The sequence below is a fragment of the Neovison vison genome, chromosome 5 (assembly GCF_020171115.1).
Source record: "Neovison vison isolate M4711 chromosome 5, ASM_NN_V1, whole genome shotgun sequence".
NCBI lineage: Eukaryota > Metazoa > Chordata > Mammalia > Carnivora > Mustelidae > Neogale > Neogale vison.
Window position 1 is genome coordinate 13,764,985 of NC_058095.1, and position 20,972 is coordinate 13,785,956.

General features: G+C 39.6%; 1 protein-coding gene across 2 annotated transcripts; it reads left to right on the plus strand.

Annotated features, from left to right (window-relative positions):
• The first annotated feature begins 425 nt into the window (after window positions 1-425).
• On the plus strand, window positions 426-19,665 carry NOL11 (nucleolar protein 11). 2 transcript variants are annotated; one of them, XM_044247598.1, is made up of 18 exons: window positions 426-605; window positions 2,600-2,713; window positions 2,829-2,885; window positions 4,591-4,739; window positions 6,294-6,351; window positions 6,653-6,797; window positions 9,085-9,273; window positions 10,907-10,983; window positions 13,399-13,522; window positions 14,122-14,210; window positions 15,331-15,399; window positions 16,082-16,266; window positions 16,416-16,541; window positions 16,697-16,927; window positions 17,352-17,433; window positions 18,378-18,470; window positions 18,982-19,089; window positions 19,252-19,665. In XM_044247598.1, exons 1-18 carry the CDS (start codon window positions 465-467, stop codon window positions 19,366-19,368), a joined length of 2,154 nt encoding a protein of 717 aa, XP_044103533.1. In that variant the 5' UTR covers window positions 426-464; the 3' UTR covers window positions 19,369-19,665. The 2 variants fall into 2 exon arrangements, with proteins under 2 accessions (XP_044103533.1, XP_044103534.1); XM_044247599.1 differs by having other exon boundaries at window positions 17,355-17,433.
• Window positions 19,666-20,972: the final 1,307 nt, after the last annotated feature.

Below are 20,972 nucleotides of genomic sequence, written 5' to 3' on the forward strand. Positions count from 1 at the left end.
GCTCAGTGTTTCTTGAGGCCGTGGCAAGAATTCCCAAAGAGTTCACTTAAAGTGACAAAATAGAACAAAACAAAAAGGAGCTTATTTATATTTGCCTGCTTGCCACGCCCACCCTTCAGCCTCTCAAATCCTGGCCCGAAAAGTGCGCCGCGGCCGAAGCAACTGCACGTGACAGGTAAGACGTTCCCAGGCCCGCCCTTCCCGTCTCCGGAGGAGTACATCCGGGACTCCGAGGGGCGTGGCTAGGAGGAGGAGTCTAGAGGCAACGTCCCGGCTCCGCCCACCCGGCGGTGCCCACCGCCAGGCACACGGGCCGCGCCAGCCACGCCCGCCAGAGGTCGCCCGCTCAGCAAACAGGGTTCTTATTTGGCAAGTGTGTCTGCCCAGTCGGGCTCCTAGCTCTCGCGAGAGAAAGCGCAAAGCCTGCCGGGAGGAATGAGCTGCAGTCGGTAGGTTTGCCCAAAATGGCAGCCTTGGAGGAGGGGTTCACGTTGTCTGCGGTACCCTTGGGTGCCGGGCCTCACGGACTCCTAGGCGTGGAGCAGAGCGACAAAGCAGACCAGTTTTTAGTGACGGACGGCGGCAGGACCGTCATTCTCTATAAGGTGAGGGTGATGTGGTCGGAGAGCGCCCGCTGAGGTCTCTCCCCTTTCTGAGCACAGAGCCAGAGCTGCAGGTTTCTCACAGCTTCAGAGAGAGATCGTCGAGCGGCTTATTGGAGAGCTGGCTTGGCCTCTCCGGGACGCTGAATGAGGTCTAGTGTAGGACTCGGTTGTTTTTCTGGAGAGAGAGAGAGACATCTTTCCGACTTTCAGGCGGCGGAGCGTCTGAGTGCACGTGGGTTAGACTCAGAAAGGAAAGGAAAACCTGGGCTTTCGCTTCGCATCTCCCGGTGATGGCCTTAAGATCCTCTCCCGGGTTTTCAGTTCCTCTCGCTGCCCGCAGAAGGGTTGAACGGAGATCGGGCGGGAGAGAGTGACGGGCAGCGTGGGAACAGTGGTTTAACTTTGTGCCCATACACGTTCCCCCTCTCCTTGGGGGGACAGTTTTGCGCATTGTTTTGCTCGTTTGATTTCTTAGTAGCTTGGTGCAATCCTGATTCCGAGTGAGCTGTCAGTTGCCAACTAACTATCCGCTGTAAATCCTGGAGTTGAGTCCTGGGTAGGCTCTGTAGGTCCCGCCCCCTTTTTATCCAAACTGTTCACTCAAGACTCCTGAGCAGTTTTGCTTTTAGTAATCTCGTAGAAAGTAATTATTTTTATCTGGACTGCTGAACTTAGTTTCCCGTGTCTTTAAGAAGCTAGCTAGCTACTTTGAAGTTTTGGGAGCAGGTTGCCAACATTCCCTGTAGCGTTTGCTGGTCTTGACTCTTTCTGATGACACTGTTGGTTTTTACCTCCACCGGCAGGTGGACTTAAAATTTCGCATTTCCTACATACAAATACAGTGACTGGAATTGGCATGATCCCGGGTATAGCTGCTCAGTTTCCCATGCCCCGTTCAAAGGCACAGTGGAATCCCATTTTTTAAAATGTACTAATTACTAAAAAATGTTGTTAATTTACTTTTTTCTTTTAGTAACTTAAGTTACATTTTTATTTTAATTAATTTTTAAAAGTTTTATTTTTTTTTTATTTTTTAAAGAATACTTGAGAAAGAGGGAGAAGCAGACTGCTGCTGAGCTGGGAGGCTGATGGGGGGAGTTGGCAGGTCATCCCGGGACTCAGAGATCATGACCCTAGCCAAAGATAGAGGCTTAACCAATTGAGCCACCCAGGCACCCCAGGTTTTTTGTTGTGTGTGTGTGTGTGTTTTTAAAATACTTTATTTATTTGATGTCTGAGAGAGAGACAGTGAGAGAGGGAACACAAACAGGGAAGTGGGAGAGGGAGAAACAGGCTTCCCGCTGAGCAAGCCTGATGCAGGGCTTGGATCCCAGGGTCCTGGGATCATGACCAGAGGCAGAAGGCAGACTCTTTTTTTTTTTTTTTAAGATTTTATTTATTTACCTGACAGAGAGAGATCACAAGTAGGGAGAGAGGCAGGCAGAGAGAGAGCGGAGGAAGCAGGCTCCCCGCCGAGCAGAGAGCCCGATGGGGGACTCGATCCCGGGAACTCGAGATCATGACCCGAGCCGAAGGCAGCGGCTCAACCCACTGAGGCACCCAGGTGCCCCAGAAGGCAGACTCTTAACGACTGAGCCAACCAGGCACCCTGGCACCCCCAGCTTTTTATATTTGTAGTAAAATACAACATGCAGTTTACTGTTAACTATTTTTTGAATATACTGTACAGTATATTAAATATGTTTATGTTGTGCAGCCATCACACCATCCGTTTCCCAAACTCTTCATCTTGAAAAACTGAAATAAGCAGTAACTCCCCATTCCCCCGGCCCCGGACACCATCATTCTACTTTCTGTCTTAAGTGAAATCGTACAGTGTTTGCCTTTTTTGTGATTACTTACTTTTTTACTTTAGGAAATTTATTAAATGTTATTATTTTAATTATTATTTTCTTTGTCTTGACTATAAATTTAATTGCTCTAATATCTGAAATTGACTTTTTTAATATTGTATGTTGCCTTGATTTTGCTAGGTTTCTGATCAGAAACCCTTGGGAAGCTGGTCAGTGAAGCAAGGTCAAATTATAACGTGTCCAGCTGTATGCAACTTTCAAACTGGAGAGTATATTGTTGTACATGATAATAAGGTGAGTTTTAAAACTTTTTATATAATATATGCAACAAATCAAATGTCGATTTATTAACTAATTAAGTGTAAGTGGAAATTGAAATGCTTTTTTAACTTGTGTGTATTGATTTAAGGTTTTGAGAATATGGAGTAATGAAGACGTAAACCTGGATAAAGTATTTAAAGCTACAGTAAGTCTTTGGATTTTTTTTTTTTTTTAAGATTTTTATTTATTTGAGAGAAAGAAAGAGAGCACAAGTGGGGAGAAGGAGAAGCAGCTCCCAGCTGAGCAGGGAGTCTGATGCAGGGCTCAGTGCTAGGACCCCACAGTCGTGACGTGAGCTGAAAGGAGACACTTCGCTAACGGACTCACCCAGGCTCACATATTGGTCTTTGGATTTACTCGTGTGTCTGTTAGCTTATTGGTGAGATGGAATAGTTTGTAATGCAGTATTTTGTTTATCTTAGTATATCTGTGAGTGAGCATAAAAGTTATATCAGCTTTTCATTCTAGTTACTTTATAGTGTATCTTGGGACACGTCTTAGTTCATTAATGTGTTAGAAAATAGAAACTTTATTACTACATGAGATTAAGGATTTAAATAATTCCTGAATGGTACATTTTCAGTTACTTCCATGAGTTTAGATGTTTATGATGTGTCCCTTGTGAGAAATTCACTGTGCCCTTTCTTAAAATAGGTAGAACAGACCCTGCTGGTTTTATTATATATCTTAAGAGTGTACAGAATGCAGTAAGAAAGAACCTTGAGTGTCTGTGCCTTTTCTGCTAATGACCTAAAGTGTGTGTGTGTGTTTGTGTGTTTAAAGATCTATTTATTTATTTGAGAAAGAGCACATGCAAGTGGTTGGGGGTGGTAGAAGGAAGAAAGAGAATCTCAAGCAGACCCCTGTGAGCATGGAGCCAGAGACAGGGCTGGATTTCACAACCCTGAGATCATGGCTTGAGCTGAAATCAAGAGTCATAAGCTTAACAGATCAAGCCGCCCAAGCACCCCTAACCCAATGTGTGTTAATTAACTTTTCTTACTTAAAAATGAGAGTCTCAAACTAGGGTAACCTTGAAAGTTCTTTCCAGTTCTGAATGTCTAACTAAATATAATTGGCAGATTTTAGAAGTGGCGCGTGATAGAACTGATTGAGATGTAATGACAGTTACCACTTGGACCCTTGAAACGTCTAGCTAGCTAACTGTGTTGTCTCCTGGCTTTTTATTCACCTTGCAGTAACATGATCCTTAATTTTACAGTGGAGTTAACTTCTTTTCTTGGGCTTACAGGCTGTAGTTGTAATTATGGCATCAGTCTTTATCTAGCCCCAGAACTGCTTAAAACTGCATTAGTGGTGTCATTTATGCCTCTCCCCACCTTCAAGTTTTGAAAGCCAGGTTATACTTCCCTCCAGTAGTCAAAATAAAAGGACAAACCAAAATTCATAAAAATGATGATTTACAGTTGGCTCAGTCAGTTAAGTGTCAGACTCTTGATTTAGGCTCATGTCATGATCTCAGGGTTGTAAGATCAAGCTCCACATTGGACTCTGCACTCAGTAAAGAGCCTGCTTGATTTCTCTTTCCCTCTCCCTGTGCCCCTCCCTCTGCTCACCCATGCTCCCTCTAAATAAATAAACAAAATCTTCAAATAAATAAATAAATATAAAGTGATGACTTACGGGTAGAGCAGGGGACAGGGTAAATGTATAGGAGCAAAAGGCTTCTGTATCTATTTTATGTTGTACATTCGACTATGGAACCACATAAAGCTGAATCAAAATGAAAACAAGTCAGTTCTTAAAAATAAGCTTTCTGTAAATGTCCTTATTCTCTTAGGTAACAATTGTTTTAGAATAAAAACTAATGCATTCTTACTTTCTTCTAGTTGTCTGCTGAGATATATAGGATACATTCAATACAAGGGGCAGAACCCTTAGTGCTATTCAAGGAAGGTGCTGTTCGTGGCTTAGAGGCCTTGCTTGCAGAGCCCCAGCAGAAAATTGAAACTGTTATCTCTGATGAAGAAGTGATTAAGTAAGTTCCAATACTTGTAAGTGAATTTTTTCCAAAATAAAAATGTACTGTCCTTATTTTTTATACCATTCTTTGCTTTGTTCAAAAGTATTTTGGTTATAAATATAGTAAAAGCTTAATTAAAAACCATTTATATGCCATTAACCAAATTAGCATCCTCCAAAAGCCTCTGGAGTGATAGGTGATTGGGGAGACTGTATAGGCATGTGAGTTCTGTTTTTTTTTTTTTTTTTTTTTTAAGATTTTATTTATTTATTTGACAGGCAGAGATTACAAGTAGGCTGAGAGGCAGGCAGAGAGAGAGAAGGAGGAAGCAGGCTCCCTGCTGAGCAGAGAGCCCGATGCGGGGCTCGATCCCAGGACCCTGGGATCATGACCTGGGCCGAAGGCAGAGGCTTTAACCCACTGAGCCACCCAGGCGCCCCGTGAGTTCTGTTTTGATGACAGAAGACTGTGTAGGAGTTATTTGAAGATGATGTGGGTAGTGCCAAGAGCCCAAGATCTCTCCCTGTTACATTGTCCTGACTGCCAAGGTCAGGACCCTTACCCCCAAGGACAAGTATAGTTTGTTGTTAGTGACATGATGATATGCTTTGAGCACCCTGCTTTCCCAGATCCTGGTGTCAAACTGGGAAAATGACTCTCAAATGATAGAAGGAAATTTCATGATTTCACATTTCTCCATTCCCCATTTTTTAAAAAATATTTTATTTATTTGTCAGAGAGAGAGATTTTGTACAAACAAGGGAATGGCAGGCAGAGGGAGAAGCAGACGCCTCACCGAGCAGGGAGCCTGATTCAGGGCTCGATCCCCGGACCCTGGGATCATGACTTGAGCCGAAGGTAGACACCTAACTGACTGAACCACTCAGGTGCCCCTCCAGTCCCCATTATTTTATCACATTCCCTATTTAGTTAACTTGCTGCCTCTCCTGGTCCACTTGATGCAAGCTAAATTTCTAAAAGTCAGAAGGAAGCCTTGTACTTAGTGAACGATGTAGACAATGACCAGGTGTATTTTGGACTGCTCTGTTGAATGGCTCTAATGTGTGAGCAACTGTGTTTGGAGGAAATCTTCGGGAAAAAGGGGTATAGGTAGAGGATATGAGTTCTAGTGGCCACCTTGCCGGAATTTGGCTGTGTAGCCTCAGTTACAAGCCCTTTATCTTCCCTGTGCCTCCTCTCCAGGGAGGTGAGATCCTAACGTTTTCCTCAGAGCACTAGTCCTAAAAGTGACTGAAAGGAAGGGGAAGGGGAAGAGTCAAATAAGTTGAATAACACTGCCTACTGTCACACAGCCACCCCTGTGGAGCTTTATAGTTCACATTGTCTTTAAAGCTCTGGGAAGTTAAGCAACTTGCATTTAATCCAGAGATTCATTTGGCAAAGAAATACCTACTAATTCTCTGAAATGTATTTTGAAATACTGAATTAAGTTCTCTGGCATCTCTTTGACCCAAAAAAATAATAGAAGATATTCTCTGAAATTTAGCTTGATAGGTTTCTCTCAGCTGGTGATTTGGCATTTTATAAATTTTCTTCCTATGTTTTTAGGTGGACAAAGATTTTCATGGTATTTAAGCATCCTGTTCTAATTTTTATTACTGAAAAAGTAAGTGGTATCTTTAATTCCTGGCCTATTTTGTGACATTTCAAATTCACATATATTATTTTTAAACTAAAAATGGGCTTTAGTATTTCTCTCAGAAGATTTTTTTTATTGTGTATCTTTTTTAATACTAAAAAAATCTTCTAGTTACAAAGATATTTTGTAGAACAATTTTACTTTAATTGGACATGAGGTTTTTAAGCACTCATTAAAGTAATTAGGAGGGTGACAATTGGCTTTAACATTTAAATATAATTGGTTGAAATGGGAATATTTTTAAAGAAAATAACCTTTTTATGTGCAGCATGGAAATTACTTTGCCTACATACAAAAGTTCAACTCACATACCTTAAGCAAATACACGCTCTTACTTGGACAAGAAGAAAAATCTGTTATACAGAGTTTCACTGCATCTGTGGATCGGAAATTCATCTCTTTGATGTCATTAAGTAAGTATTTTTCTTCAAACTTACAGAGATTATAAATAAAGCATGGTGGGTTTTCTGAGTTAGCATCTGAGGTTTTTTTGCAGTTTTCTGTTGTAGCACTTCCCTTCCCATGCTTCCTTCCAAGCATTTATGCCTTCACTTTTTGTACTTTGCCATATCTGTCATGCATTACGTCACTGGTTCTCTGCAGCTAATTTTTATATCTTCAGATTTATCAGGGCACGTGAGTGCTTGGTCCATTAAGTGTCTGCCTTCAGTTCAGGTCATGATCCTGAGGTCCTGGGACCTCCCAGTCCTGGGCTGCTCCTCCCTTTCTCCGTCCTCCTCTCCCCCTATGTTTGCCGTCTCTCTCTTTCAAATAAATAAAATATGCTAAAAAAAAAAAAAAAAGTATATATGTGTGTGTGTATATATAAAAAGCAGTAGTAACCTAATACCAATAAAAAAGGCAAAAATCTTTTTTTACCTTTATCATCATAAGGCTAGGTTATTTGATACTGTAAATATGAAGCATAAAGTAACTAAGGCGGCCCTGGTTGGCTTAGTCCGTTAAGCGTCGGCCTTCAGCTCAGGTTGTGGTCCTAGGGACCTGGGATCGCATCCCACATTGGGATCTGTGCTCACCTGCTTCTCCCTCTCCCTGCTGCTCTGTCTACTTATGCTCACACATACACGCACACACTCTCTTTGTCAAATAAATAAATAAAAACTTTACAAATAAGTAAATAAATAATAAAATAACGAAGGTTGGTATTGAGTGACCCTTCAAGTTCTCTTTTCTAGCCTTAAGATTTAGGGTACCCTTCTTTGAACGATGGTGGAGGCAGGTGAATTAACGGAATCTAACAAAGCATTCGTGGCCTGTGCCAGCCAGCATTTTATAGATTTGTTGATCCCTTGTAGATTATCTATCTGTACCTAATGGTCTAAAGTATAACCCTAATCTTAGGTGACTAGGAAAAAGAAAAATGCCTTTGTGGTGTCCTCTTTATACTGCCCTTTATGTCTCCTCTTGAAGTTGTTCTGAGAGAATTAAGGGAGGAAAGAACAAGAACAATATTTTCATAGTATGACAGTTTAAAAATCTTAATATCTTTTTTTTTTTTATGGTTTCAGAGGTAGAATTTTGTGATTCATCAGTTGCATATAACACCCAGGGCTCATTACATCAAGTGCCCTCCTTAATGCCCATCACCGAATTATCCTTTCCTCCCACCCCAATTAAAAAATCTGTGAGATTTCTTAATGTGCAAATGTTTGCAATGGCTATTAAGAAAAAGTTCCCATCGTTTATTTTATCTAGAAGGTCTTCGGAATTCACCTAATGCCTTTGCTTAAGAGGGACTGGTTTTCTTTTTTTTTTTCTTTTTAAAGATTTTTAATTTATTTGTCAGAGAGAGAGAGGGGGAGAGAGCGAGCACAGGCAGACAGAATGGCAGGCAGAGGCAGAGGGAGAAGCAGGCTCCCTGCTGAGCAAGGAGCCCGATGTGGGACTCGATCCCAGGACGCTGGGATCATGACCTGAGCCGAAGGCAGCTGCTTAACCAACTGAGCCACCCAGGCCTCAAGAGGGACTGGTTTTCTTATAGTTTAATCTGTAAGATATACTTAGTGATGTGGTTTGTTTTGGTTTGGTTTAGTTTGGTTTTTTTAAGTAGGCTTCATGCCCAGCATGGAGCTTGACTTCATAACCGAGATTAAGAGTTGCATACTCTACAGACTGAGCCAGCCAGCTGCCCCAGATGCACTTATTGCTGAATGAAAGTTTATGAGTTAAGTTTTAGCTTACTGAATGAATACTGTAATAAGGGAGTCTGAACCAAAGGTCATAAAATCTTCCTGTAGCATAACTAAAACCACAGTAGAATTGCCAAAATTCAATTGACATGCCAAAAAACAGCAATTTCATATAGTTTTCAGGGTGACGCAGTAATGAGAAATGTTATGTATAGACCAGAAGCTAATTGATGTTGAATGTGAGGTATATCCTTTTAGTGACTAGATTGTTGGTATTTCTGCAGTTCCCTCGCATAGTCTAAGTTATTATGAGTATTTAGCTGTTGTGACATTTCTTACTGAGAGATTTAATAATAATATTCCTCCCTCGTGTTTAGGTTTGTAGTACAATTTAAGGGAAAGCATAGAGTGGTATGATTTTGAATCTGTTTATTTTTCTAGTTGTATCCTATATGAAATTGATACAACTTATAAACAACCTAGTACCTTGAACTGTAACAGATACAGAGCTGTCCTTTATCTGATAATAGCAAATACTTGTTTCCAACAGGCTCTGATGGATGTATATATGAAACCTTGGTACCAATACATCCAAGTGACCCAGAGAAAGATCAGAGGGTGGTTAGATCACTGTTGCTCAAGGATGTGGTGTCTGGTGATGGTCGAAATGGTGTTGCACTCACCGTCCTGGATCAAGATCATGTAGCGGTCCTAGGACCACCGCTGCCATCTTCCAAGGGTGACTGAAATCTGATCCATTAAGAAGTTCTTTGGATTTTTCCTTCAAAGTGTACCTTTTAGTCTTTTTCTTTTTTATTTATTATCACACATTAATTTTCTTTAGCATCATAATCAAATTATTTTTGTAGCTTCCTAACTCTCCTTGAATAGGTCTTTGATTTCATCTTACATTAGTTACTTTTTTTAAGTTTATTTTATTTATTTGTGTATTTATTTATTTACCTATTTATTTATTTTTACTTATTTCTACACCCAACACTCAAACCCCTGAGATCAAGAGTCACATACTCTGTTGACTGAGCCAGCCAGGTGCCCTGTCTTTTAGAAATATTCCTTCTATCACTACCTTGCCTGTGACTGATGACTTAAAGGAATAAAAACTGCCAAAATCTGTGCCAGCCCAGAGGCATTTATCATCGGTAAGCCTTGTGGTAGGGATTCGAATTCATAGCCTTTCAGCAGAAAGGAAATCCACTAGAGTTGGACAACCTGATATTCAGGGACTGCTGATAGGCTTTTTCATCTCTGACATCAGAGGATCATTCTCATTTCCACCTCGCCTTGCCCCCAGATAACCCCTCCACACACACACACACAGACTTACTGTCTATCACAAAAAAATACATTTGTTCTGGCCAGTGTGAGATTAGGGTTTTTCAGGCAACACTATGAAACTCAGAATCTTTTGTCTAGTATTAAGGTCTCCCCATAGTCTAGACCTCATCCACTCTTTCCAGTCTCTTTTTTCAGTTTCTGAGCAAGAATCCTTTGATTTATTCATCCCAGGCTTCCTACTGACTATACTCTTAACCTGTCCATCCCAGTCCGTGTACTTTGTTACTAAGTTTCTCCCTCTTAAGATAGGAGCTACTAGTTACAGCATCGCTATCCTGCGCAGGACATTTTATGTATATTACCTTGTTTGTATCATTTAATCTTGCAGCAACATTGGGAAAGAAAGTAGTTACTAACAGCAGTCCTGTTTTACAAGTCAGCAGACAGGTATTGGATAACTAAGTAGGGTGACCCTTTTTACCCAGGCCACAGACCTTACTGATCTCAGTCCCGGCACTTTGTCACTTGACCATGCTGTGCTTCTCTCGCCCCTGCCGTCATCCCTCTTCTGGGTCCTGCTCTAGCCACCAAGCCCGGTAACTACTGTTAGAGCTTCCCTGTGTCTCTTTCTAGGCACGGGTACAAGCACATGTGTACAAGCAAATACTACTACATATTTTTCTTTCCTCTTCTTTTTACATGTATAGTAGCATACCATTCACACTTGTGCACCTTATTCACTTACTGAGGGATCGTAGAGCCCTTTCCATATCAACGTTTATTACTAATTTATTATTGTTATTATTAACACTTTATTTTTTTAGAGCAGTTTAAGGTTCACAGCAAAATTGAGGGGAAGGTATGTAGCTATCCCATATGCCCACTGCCCTCACCCATCTCATTTCCTTGACTTTCTGCGGCAGTCACTGTCTTCATTACTCATTTTATACCTAATAACACAAGACTTACATGTTTAACTGTGAGTGTCCCTAATCTCCTCACTTCCTTCCCCATCACCCTCAGTGTCACATGTTTATATGTGGTACGACTCTGAATTTGTTTGTCTTACTTTGTAGAATGCATCTCCATATGGAATACAAAATTTCAAACACTACAGACTTCCAAAGAGCTATCACAGGGGACCAGCGGTCAAGTAAGTTTTTGGTTTTGGGGATTTTCAAATTTAGTTACTTTTGTGCATGATAAATACAGTATAAAGGAAGAGACTTCATATTTTAATAATTTGGCAGTTTTTGATTAAATTGAGAAAATAGTTTTTGCTTGCAAGATTATATTTAATTTGGTTATTGTTTCAATTTTTGTTAAGTTTGTCACTTTCAATTATAGGCAATTTTATTTTATTATTTTTTTAAAAGATTTTATTTATTTATTTGACAGACAGAGATCACAAGTAGGCAGAGAAGCAGGCAGAGAGAGAGGAGGAAGCAGGCTCCCTGCCAGGACCCTGGGATCATGACCTGAGCTGAAGGCAGAGGCTTTAACCCACTGAGCCACCCAGGCACCCCTATAGGCAATTTGAGATCAAGGAAGAACAATGAGCAAATAAAACATAGCTGCTCTTTGGTTTGAAGTTTTTACTTTTGTATTTCTTTATAAATATTTCTGTTTATTATTATTATTATTCAAAGATTTTATTTATTTGTTTGTCGGAGGGAGAGATCACAAGTAGGCAGAGAGGAAGGCAGGTAGAGGGGGAAGCAGGCTCCCCGGCTGAGCAGAGAGCCTGATATGGGGCTCGATCCCATGAGCCTGAGATAATGACCTGAGTTGAGGGCAGAGGTTTAATCTACTGAGCCATCCAGGTGCCTTTTTATTATTATTATTTTTAAGTATTCTCTATATCCAGTGTGGGGCTTGAACTCACAACTACGACACCAAGAGTCAACATGCTCTCCTGACTAAGCCAGCCGGGAGCCCCATTCCAGTTCCATTTGTATTTTAAACCATACACCAGGGCTGTTACTTTTCTCAAGAAATTAGTCTTTTAGGTTACATGGTAAACATCATGGAGTTACATAAGGATTATTTTTTTGAGATTTATTTCTGTATTTATTTGAGAGACAAAGACAAAGAGGAGGAGGGCAGGCACAAGCATGGGAAGGGGCAAAGGGAGAGGAGAGAGAGAATCTCAAGTAGACTCCCCGCTGAGTGCAGAGGCCACTACGGGGCTCCATCCCAGGATCCTGAGATCATGACCTGAGCTGAAATATGAAGAGTTGGATGCTTAACTGACTGAGCCACTCAGGCGCCGCTTACATAAGAATTATTGACGAGTTTAAATGTTAGCCAGCCACACCAAACTTCTGAGGCAGGGGTCCTTGTCTGTTTTGTTATCCATTTTTTCTTCACTGTCTGTCAAAGGTGCCCATAAAGATTGGTGGTTTAGTGAATGCCTGTTCATACATAAATAAAATGTAATCAGGGTAATGTGATGTTAAGATAGTTGTAATTAGAGCATAAGGAGACTAGATTTCACAGCATACAGTATGTTTTATATTGAAACAAATAATAACAAAATTAACCACTTACAGTTCTACCACTCTAACAAACTTGTTTGATTTCCATGTTCCTTTAAGCTTTTTGTTCATATATCCATCTTACATTTTACCGTTTTAAAAAGTGGAGTGAGGGGCGCCTGGGTGGCTCAGTGGGTTAAGCCGCTGCCTTCAGCTCAGGTCATGATCTCAGGGTCCTGGGATCGAGTCCCACGTCGGCTCTCCGCTCAGCGGGGAGCCTGCTTCCTCCTCTCTCTCTCTCTCTGCCTGCCTCTCTGCCTACTTGTGATCTCTCTCTGTCAAATAAATAAATAAATAAAAATCTTAAAAAAAAAAAAAAAAGTGGAGTGATAAGATAGAAACAGTGTTAGCAGCAGCCCTTTCTCCCCATGGGTCCTGTCCCTGTGCTTTAATAAAAATCACCTTTCTGCACCAAAACAAAAACCAAAACATTAAATTCTGCTTTTATCACCTAGAACGTCATTAACAGTACCCTGTTACAGTACCCTTGGTAATTATTACATTAATAGGTGTATAACAGTGGCAATATTACTTTTAAGTAATTATTTTAAATGCATATGTTGGTCAGATTTTTAGGAGTAAAGAGTATCCTTCAAATTATGCTTTATTCAGATGTGGGCAAAAATAAGAGCTGTGTAAACCTACCCAGTTAGTAGATTGTACATGTGAGATTATTCTGGAAAGTTGCTTAACTTTGTTTTGTCATTTTTTTGTTGTTGTTATATTAAGATTCCTCATACCGTAAGTTATTGTTATAAATGCAGCTCAGATCTTAAAAGTGGAAAAAAAAATTGCTTACTTTTTTTCTTTTTAAAAAGATTTTATTTATTTATTTGACAGAGATAGAAACAGTGAGGGAGGGAATACAAGCAGGGGAAGTGGGAGAGGGAGAAGCAGGCTTCCTGATGAGCAGGGAGCCTGATAAGGGCTCTATCCCAGACCCTGGGATCATGACCTGAGCCAAAGGCAGATGCTTAATGACTGAGCCACCCAGACGCCCCTGCTTACATTTTTAATAACTTTTTTTGTAGCTCTGGTATTATGGGGAAAATTTATTTGTGCTACATGGAAAATTTCTTACGGTGATTCCATACAAGTGTGAAGTATCTTCATTAGCAGGTGCTCTTGGAAAACTCAAGCACAGTCAAGATCCAGGTAGGAACTTCCGTTTGTGGTTTGTTTTTGTTTTGTTTTTTTAAGTAACCTCTGTATCCATTGTGGGTCTTGAACCTGAGATCAAGAATTGCATGCTCTACTGACTAAGCCAGCCAGGTCCCCCAGGACCTTCTGTTTTTTTACTGAGATAAACCATTTTATTAACATCCAGTTTGATGGAGATTTCTACAACCATCAGTTTGCAGAACTGTTTTTGATGTTGAAATTTGCCACGATTATTGAAGTTTCCTTGACCCAGGTGTCTACCTTGGGAACAGTTTCCATTGCAGATGCTGCTGCAGACTGAAGATCTAAACACCAGGGTTCTGACATCGGGGGCAGTGCGAGAGTCCAGAAAAAATGATTAATAGTTTCACCCTTCCAGGCTTATCAGTGGTCTCCTCTCTTGGCTTAATGTTATGGCACGTAGCTTTATACTGCATTATGATGTACTGATCTGGGCTTCTCAGGGGAATTCAGTGATCTTTAAAGCCTCTCAAACTGTGCACAAATGGTCATATTTTAGTTGTTCTTTGATTGGTTGGCAAAATACAGTAGGCCAAAAAATTCCAGAAATTGTATGCTTTGTGTTTTCTTAGGCACTCAGACTGTGCCTCACTTTGTAAACTGGGAAACATCTCGGGGACATAGACTTGGATCCCAGAACTCAGAGCAGTCGAAGAGAATTGTAAGTTTGGTAGTTGAAATAGAAATGTTAATGCAAATGTGGTGAGGGGGGAAGAAAAAAAAGAAAAGGTTGAATTACCTTAATGATTCACATCTGTACAATGCTTATAGCTTTGATACTTCTTTTTTTTTTTTTTTTAATTTTTATTTATTTGACAGACAGATCACAAGTAGGCAGAGAGACAGGCAGAGAGAGATGGGGAAGCAGGCTCCCTGCTGAGCAGAGAGCCTGATGCCGGCCTCAATCCCAGTACCCCAAGACCATCACCTGAGCTAAAAGCAGAGGCTTAACCCACTGAGCTACCCAGGCTCCCCACCTTTGATCTTTCTTACTTTTTTTTTAAAGATGTTATTTATTTATTTATCTGACAGAGAGATCACAAGTAGGCAGAGAGGCAGCTAGAGAAGGCGAAGCAGGCTCCCTGCTGAGCAGAGAACCCGATGCGGGGCTTGATCCCAGGACCCCAAGATCATAACCTGAGCCTTAGGCGGAGGCTTAACCCACTGAGTCACCCAGGCACCCTTGATCTTTTTTAAAAAAGATTTTATTGAGAGAGAGAGCATGCATGCATGTGCATGTGACCCACGGGAGGGGGCTTTGGGAGAGGGAGAAGCAAACTCCCCACTGAGCAGGGAGCCCAATGTAGGACTTAATCCCAGGACCCTGAGATCATGGCCTGAGCCGAAGGCAGACACTCAACGACTGAGCCACCCAGGCACCCCTATATTTGATCTTAATGACAGAGCAATTTGAATCTTGCACCCACGAACCTGACATCTGTTATCCTGAAATGACATGTGTAGTGTAGTAGTTAATTTTAATGGGCATATGTATGTTTAAGACACAGATATGAAAATGGGCAGTTTGCAATTAGTAATAATGCCTTCCTGAGAGTAGAGATTTTGTGTTTAAGAAACAAATACATTAAAAGTCTTAAAGGTATTTAAATTAGTTGCAATAAATCCACTTTTCACTATAACCAAATTAAAATAGTTTACAAGGTTTTTGATTAGAGCATACATATGCTATTCTAGACTCTTTAGGACACCTTATAGTCTCCTAAATATATTATGGATCTTTGGCATTGTTTTGAGAACCTCATTAATTTACTTAATTCCAGTTAAGGAGAAGAAAAACTGAAGTGAATATACAGAATCCAGCATCCAAACAACTTCTTTCTGCTATAAAGGTAAATACAGTATTAAAAATACAGAAAATCAGCTAAAGTGTTTAAAAGAAATCCCATCTACTTTCATTCATTCTTATTTTTATGATTTTTTTTTTTTTGTATCTGTAGCTTACAGTTGTGTAGTACATTAAGGTGGTCAGAGCTATCTAGTACTTTGGCTTATTTGACTTTTACTAAGTATTTTGTGAGGTCAGTGTGATGGTGGCAGCCTCGTCACTGTCTCTTTCCCTTTGCATTGAATATGTTTGTAACTTAGCCTCTTAAAGAATTTGATTTCTAAACTCTGGCATTGTGTTTTGTAGTTTTGTCTTTGGGCAGTGCATTGCAGCATCAACTCCAGGTTCACAGGATTGCATGAATACTGTTAATGATTTAAGAAAATGTTGAGCCAGCAACTTTTTTTTTTCTTTTTTTAAAAGATTTTATTTATTTATTTGACAGAGAGAGAGACACACACACATCACAAGTAGGCAGAGAGGCAGGCAGAGAGAGGAAGGGGAGCAGGCTCCCTGCCGAGCAGAGAGCCTGATACGGGACTCGATCCCAGGACCATGAGATCATGACCTGAGCCGAAGGCAGAGGCTTAACCCACTGAGCCACCCAGGCGTCCCAAGCCAGCAACTTTAAAGTTCAGAGTGACTTTAATGTACCAGACTGAACTGTCTGTCTTCTGCCCTTTCAGAAAGATTCAGAAAAACACATTGAAGAAGAACTATGTAAATTTTTAGCTATTAAGCCAACACCTGACTTTAATACTATTATTGGAGACATAGTATCAGAACTCCTGGGAAGACACAAAGCAGAACCATCATTTTATCCCCGGAACTCTTTGATGCAGCTTATCCAAACACATGTGCTTTCTCATAGGTAAGTGTTTCTGCATACCAAACTTGACATGCAATAACTTCTTTGACCTTGTTTTTTACTTATTTTCATACTCTGAAAAAGCTTAAACAGTATTTGCACTTAAGATTTTTTTTAATACACCAGAATGATTCCTGATTTTTTTGTCTTAGCTTATGCCCTGGCTTGATGGAGGCTGCCTTAGAAAAGGCAGATGTACAGATGTTACAGCTCTGTCTACAACAGTTCCCTGACATTCCCGAATCAGTCACCTGTGCTTGCTTAAAAATTTTCTTGAGGTAAGTTAGAAGCTGAGGGTCCTTTTTCATTACTGCATTTTTAATCTTTTACATTACTTGATTTCTGAAACTTTGAATGCCTACAAAATGAACATTTGTCCAGTGAGATCATGCAGTGATTAGAATTAATTTCTCGCTTTCAATTAACATGATAGCATTAGTGATGGCAGTCTTCAAGAAGCAGAAATCAATATGGAATCAGTTTCTGACTATAGTGATTCTGTGCAAGAGGAGAAAATGGAAGAGCAAACGGAAGTTCTTCACAATGGCTTCAATGCTGAAGAAGAAAACTGTGGTAACTGTGATCAGGAGTTAAACAAAAAGCCTCAGGATGCAGCAGAGGAGACTATGTCGTGCCCTGTGATACCAAAGAGAGCAGCTCTGCTGTATCCTTTGAAATAATTTCCCCCGCATTGTCTCTTTCCCTACACTCAAGTGCTGAGCAGCAACGAGGGAGTAAATAGATCATTTCGGTTATTTTCTGTTTTTCAGTTTTTTTCAGTTTCTGCTGGAAAATAGAGTACAATCAGTGCTCTATGCAAACAGCTTTCTTAAACCTGATTTAAGAAGCTTTGTGAGGGCAGAAACTTTATTGATTCTAAAAATTAATATTCTGGATAAATACCAATTACAGGAGTGAAGTATCCCAAATGACCTCTGGTATTTATGAGAAAGTTCAGTGATAGAACTCTTTGAGAAAAGTAAAACTTCTTACAAATTTAGAAGAGATATCACTGGGGAAAGGAGTTACTCATAATTTCAGTGGAAAAGCCTTTATTTATTGAAACAAGGTTTTCCTTTAGTCCTAAGTAGAAATGCAATTCTTCATTCGGCTTACAGCGAAATGTTTCTTCTGCCTCACTTGAAAGACATTCCAGCACAACATGTCACTGTAAGTGTTCTAGCATCCTTTACAATTTTATTTCTGCTTTATTTATTTTTTAAAAGGCTTTATTTATTTATTTGAGAGAGAGAGCGTGCATCAGATGGGGAAGGGTCAGAGGGAGAAGCAAACTCTCCACTGTCTGGGGAGCTTCGTGGGGCAGGTGGAGGCGGGGGGAGGCTTGATCCTTGGGCCCCCTACGATCATGACCTGAGCTGAAGGCAGACACTGTTAAGTGAACACTGTTAAGTGACTGAGCCACCCAGGTGCCCCTTATTTCTGGTGTACATTTTCCTGCTTAACTCTAACCAGCTTTAGGGCATTTTTGAAAGGTTATCAGGTTCTTTCATGTGAATAAGAGGTTTCCCAGCCCCATCCTGAAAAATGGTGTCTAGGAGACGAGTAACTAACTTTTGGTTGGCAGATCTTAGCGTATTCCTGGTGCCAAGCCTGAAGGCCAGGTTAATCCATCTAAGTTAAAAGCAAGTGTCTGAAAAAAAAAAAAAAAAGCAAGTGTCTGGCTGGTGGGGGTAGAGCATGTGACGCTTGATCTCGGGGTTCTGAGTTCGAGCCCATGTTAGGTGTAGAGATTACTTTAAAAATACATAGATACATACATACATAGATACATACATGTTTTGGGTGTTTAGTTGTTGTTGTTGTTGTTTTTCTTTAAGTAGAAACTAAAAGTTGCTGAGAGATGGATTTTCTTTTCTACTTACTACTTAAAAACAGAATAAGCTCCCCAGCCACCCCTCCCAAACCAGATGAATTCCTCATTGATGGCAACGACTACATTGTATTCATTTCTGTCTCCCCAGGTGTCTAGCATATTTGTTTGATGTATAACTAAACTCAGTACCTTCTTAATTTTTTTTTGTCTCTTTGTTAGCTTTATATAGAGAGAACATTTTCCTATCAAGGTGATAAATTGTCCTTTTTCCCCTACTCAGCTATTTCTCCAGTATTTGTATTTCCTTTATCTGAAGTGTAGTGAAAATGCTACTATGACTCTTCCTGGGCTACACCCTCCAACCCTGAACCAAGTAAGATCATCTTTTTTTCAATTTATTGTTTTCCTTTTTATTTTAATTCAAGTATAGATAACATATAGTATTATACTAGTTTCAGGTGTACAGTACAGTGATTCAGCCCTTCCTTAAAACATCCAGTGCTTACCATGATCAGTGAACTCTTACTCCCCTTCGCCTCTTTGCCCCATCCCTCCACCTGCCTACCCCTGGTAATCGACAGTTGTTCTAATTAAGAGGCTGTTTTATTGGTTTGTCTCTTTTTTCTTTGTTCATATGTTTTGTAAATTCCCTACATGGGTGAAGTCATGTGAAAAAGATTGAATTATGCTTGTGAAATAAGTGTAAATCGAAGAAGAGTATTTTTTTATACTGGTTAGAAATTACTCTGTTTCTAAACTTTAAATGTTTAGATTTTAGTAAACAAGACCAATTTTTATAACTGATGTAATTCTGGACTTTATAAAATGAATTAAGCTGAAATTAAATTTAAAATCTTAATTTTCCTTTTCCTGTTTGTCTTCAGATTATGGATTGGATATGTCTCCTTCTGGATGCTAACTTTACTGTTGTTGTAATGATACCAGAAGCAAAAAGGCTACTGTTGAGTCTTTACAAGTTTGTGAAATCCCAGGTGTGTGATTATTTGATATATGCTGAGTTTCATTAGTACCCGAGTTATCACTTAAATTATAATTTATTCTTAAAATTTATCTTGGAATAGTTATAAGTGGTCATGGAGGATTTGTACTTGTGAAAGTTATGGTAAAAGTTATTCTGAAACTTTTTTCTTTAGATTTGCATTTGTTCCGAGCTCAACAAGATTGAAGTAAGTTTTCGTGAGCTGCAGAAATTAAATCAAGAAAAGAACAATAGAGAATTATATTCGATTGAAGTCCTGGAACTCTTCTGATATAACCAGTTCTCCTTCACAGACATTTTATGAGCCTCTTTTATCTGATTTCTTCCTGCTCATCCAGGCAAGGGATGTGTTTTGTTTGTGACTCTTGCTGTCAGTGACAAGAGAAATGTGTCAGCTAGTACCTGGTCCGTCACTTACGGATGATCCTGGGTTGGACTGTAGGTTTCATGTGGACCTATTTTAGTTTATAGACATTGGTGGGGAGAGGTTCCGAAGCTTTTTTTAAATATGTAACTGAGCTGATTTTAAGTAAACTTATTTGTGTATTGATAAAAATCTAATTTCTTACCATGTTTTTTGATTAGTTCTTCATTTAGTTAAAGAAAAAAAAAATTACCATAGAAACGGTGATTTTAACAAGAATGTAGTTTTATCATAGTCAGAAGCTGTCCCAGTGTGTCTAAGCTCTGGGGTGACAAAGGAGGTGAATTCTGTAAGCAGGGTGGGACATATGTTCATACAGACATATGCTTCTCTTCTGCCACTTTCTTCTGTCCTTTACCTTCTTTACATGCTCAGGGGTTGAACAATACCTCTTTCTATTTATTATCTCTCAGATTATCTTCATGATTAGTTGGTAATTTAGGTTTCTCTTCTGAAAATAGTTTTTTATAGGTTGACTGACCATGGAATTTCCCGTTTTAATTCTTTGGATTTAGGGCAAGTGAGGGACTTTATGTAGACAAAATGGTATTTTGTTTCTTGAAAAGAAACTCAAATTTATCCTTGGTAAAAGTGAAATAATTCTTTCAGGTGATGAATAAGATCTCTATAAATAACTTGAAACACGTCTGAGCTGTGCAAGTCTCTGTTAAGTAAATCATTTTGAGACCTGTTTTAACTTGAAAGGTTAGAATATGTTAAAAACAAAAATTCCTGTTAAATTCTAGTGCAGAAATGCAAGTTCAAGTGTGATTGGAGAGATCAGAGTTATAGAATCCCAGCTACTTAACATAATTTGCATCAGAGAAAGGCTTCATTTTGGGCTGGCGCTCTCTGTAAACTGTAGTTACAACTATGGCGGATAACAGACAGCTGCTGCTTAATCTGTCTTTAATCCTGAGAGAAAAGATTACAAGGGTAACCCCATATATTAATTGTTATGTTCACTTTGTGTAATAGGACTTCTTGCTCAACTTAAAGTGATTACAGTTACTTCTCAGCAGAAGTAAAAAATGCAGGCTTTCATAGTAGTTTCTGTATATGTCCTTATAAAAATAAATACTGGTTCTTTTACAGTCTTTATTGTGAAGTTTAGTAATTTGGTTGTAAATATGGAAACATTGCCGATGCTCAATATAAGAGCTCAATATAAGTACAAAATTAGGTTGCCTATGGTCTGCGTCACTAAATTTAGAAATAAGGATTTTATAAGGACATATAGAAAACTTTTTTATTGAAGTACAGTTGACAGCAGACTCTTAAAGGCTGAGTCCTTCAAACCAAGGATTGTGTCTTACCCTTTCTGCACTCTAAACACAGGACCACAGGCACATGATTAGTGTTCAGTAAATGGTTATTGAATAATGGATCTTATCTGTCCAGCTATAGGGTAACAGTTCTGAGGGTTTGCAGTAATCTTTCTGGAAAATAAA

What these genes read in the sequence shown, in the direction of transcription:
- NOL11 (XM_044247598.1), top strand. Translation starts at nt 465, where the DNA reads ATGGCAGCCTTGGAGGAGGGGTTCACGTTGTCTGCGGTACCCTTGGGT. An exon ending in CCAAAGAGAGCAGCTCTGCT is followed by an intron (nt 16,928 to 17,351) that starts GTATCCTTTGAA and finishes TTTAGTCCTAAG; the next exon opens with TAGAAATGCAATTCTTCATT. An exon ending in ACCCTCCAACCCTGAACCAA is followed by an intron (nt 18,471 to 18,981) that starts GTAAGATCATCT and finishes GTTTGTCTTCAG; the next exon opens with ATTATGGATTGGATATGTCT.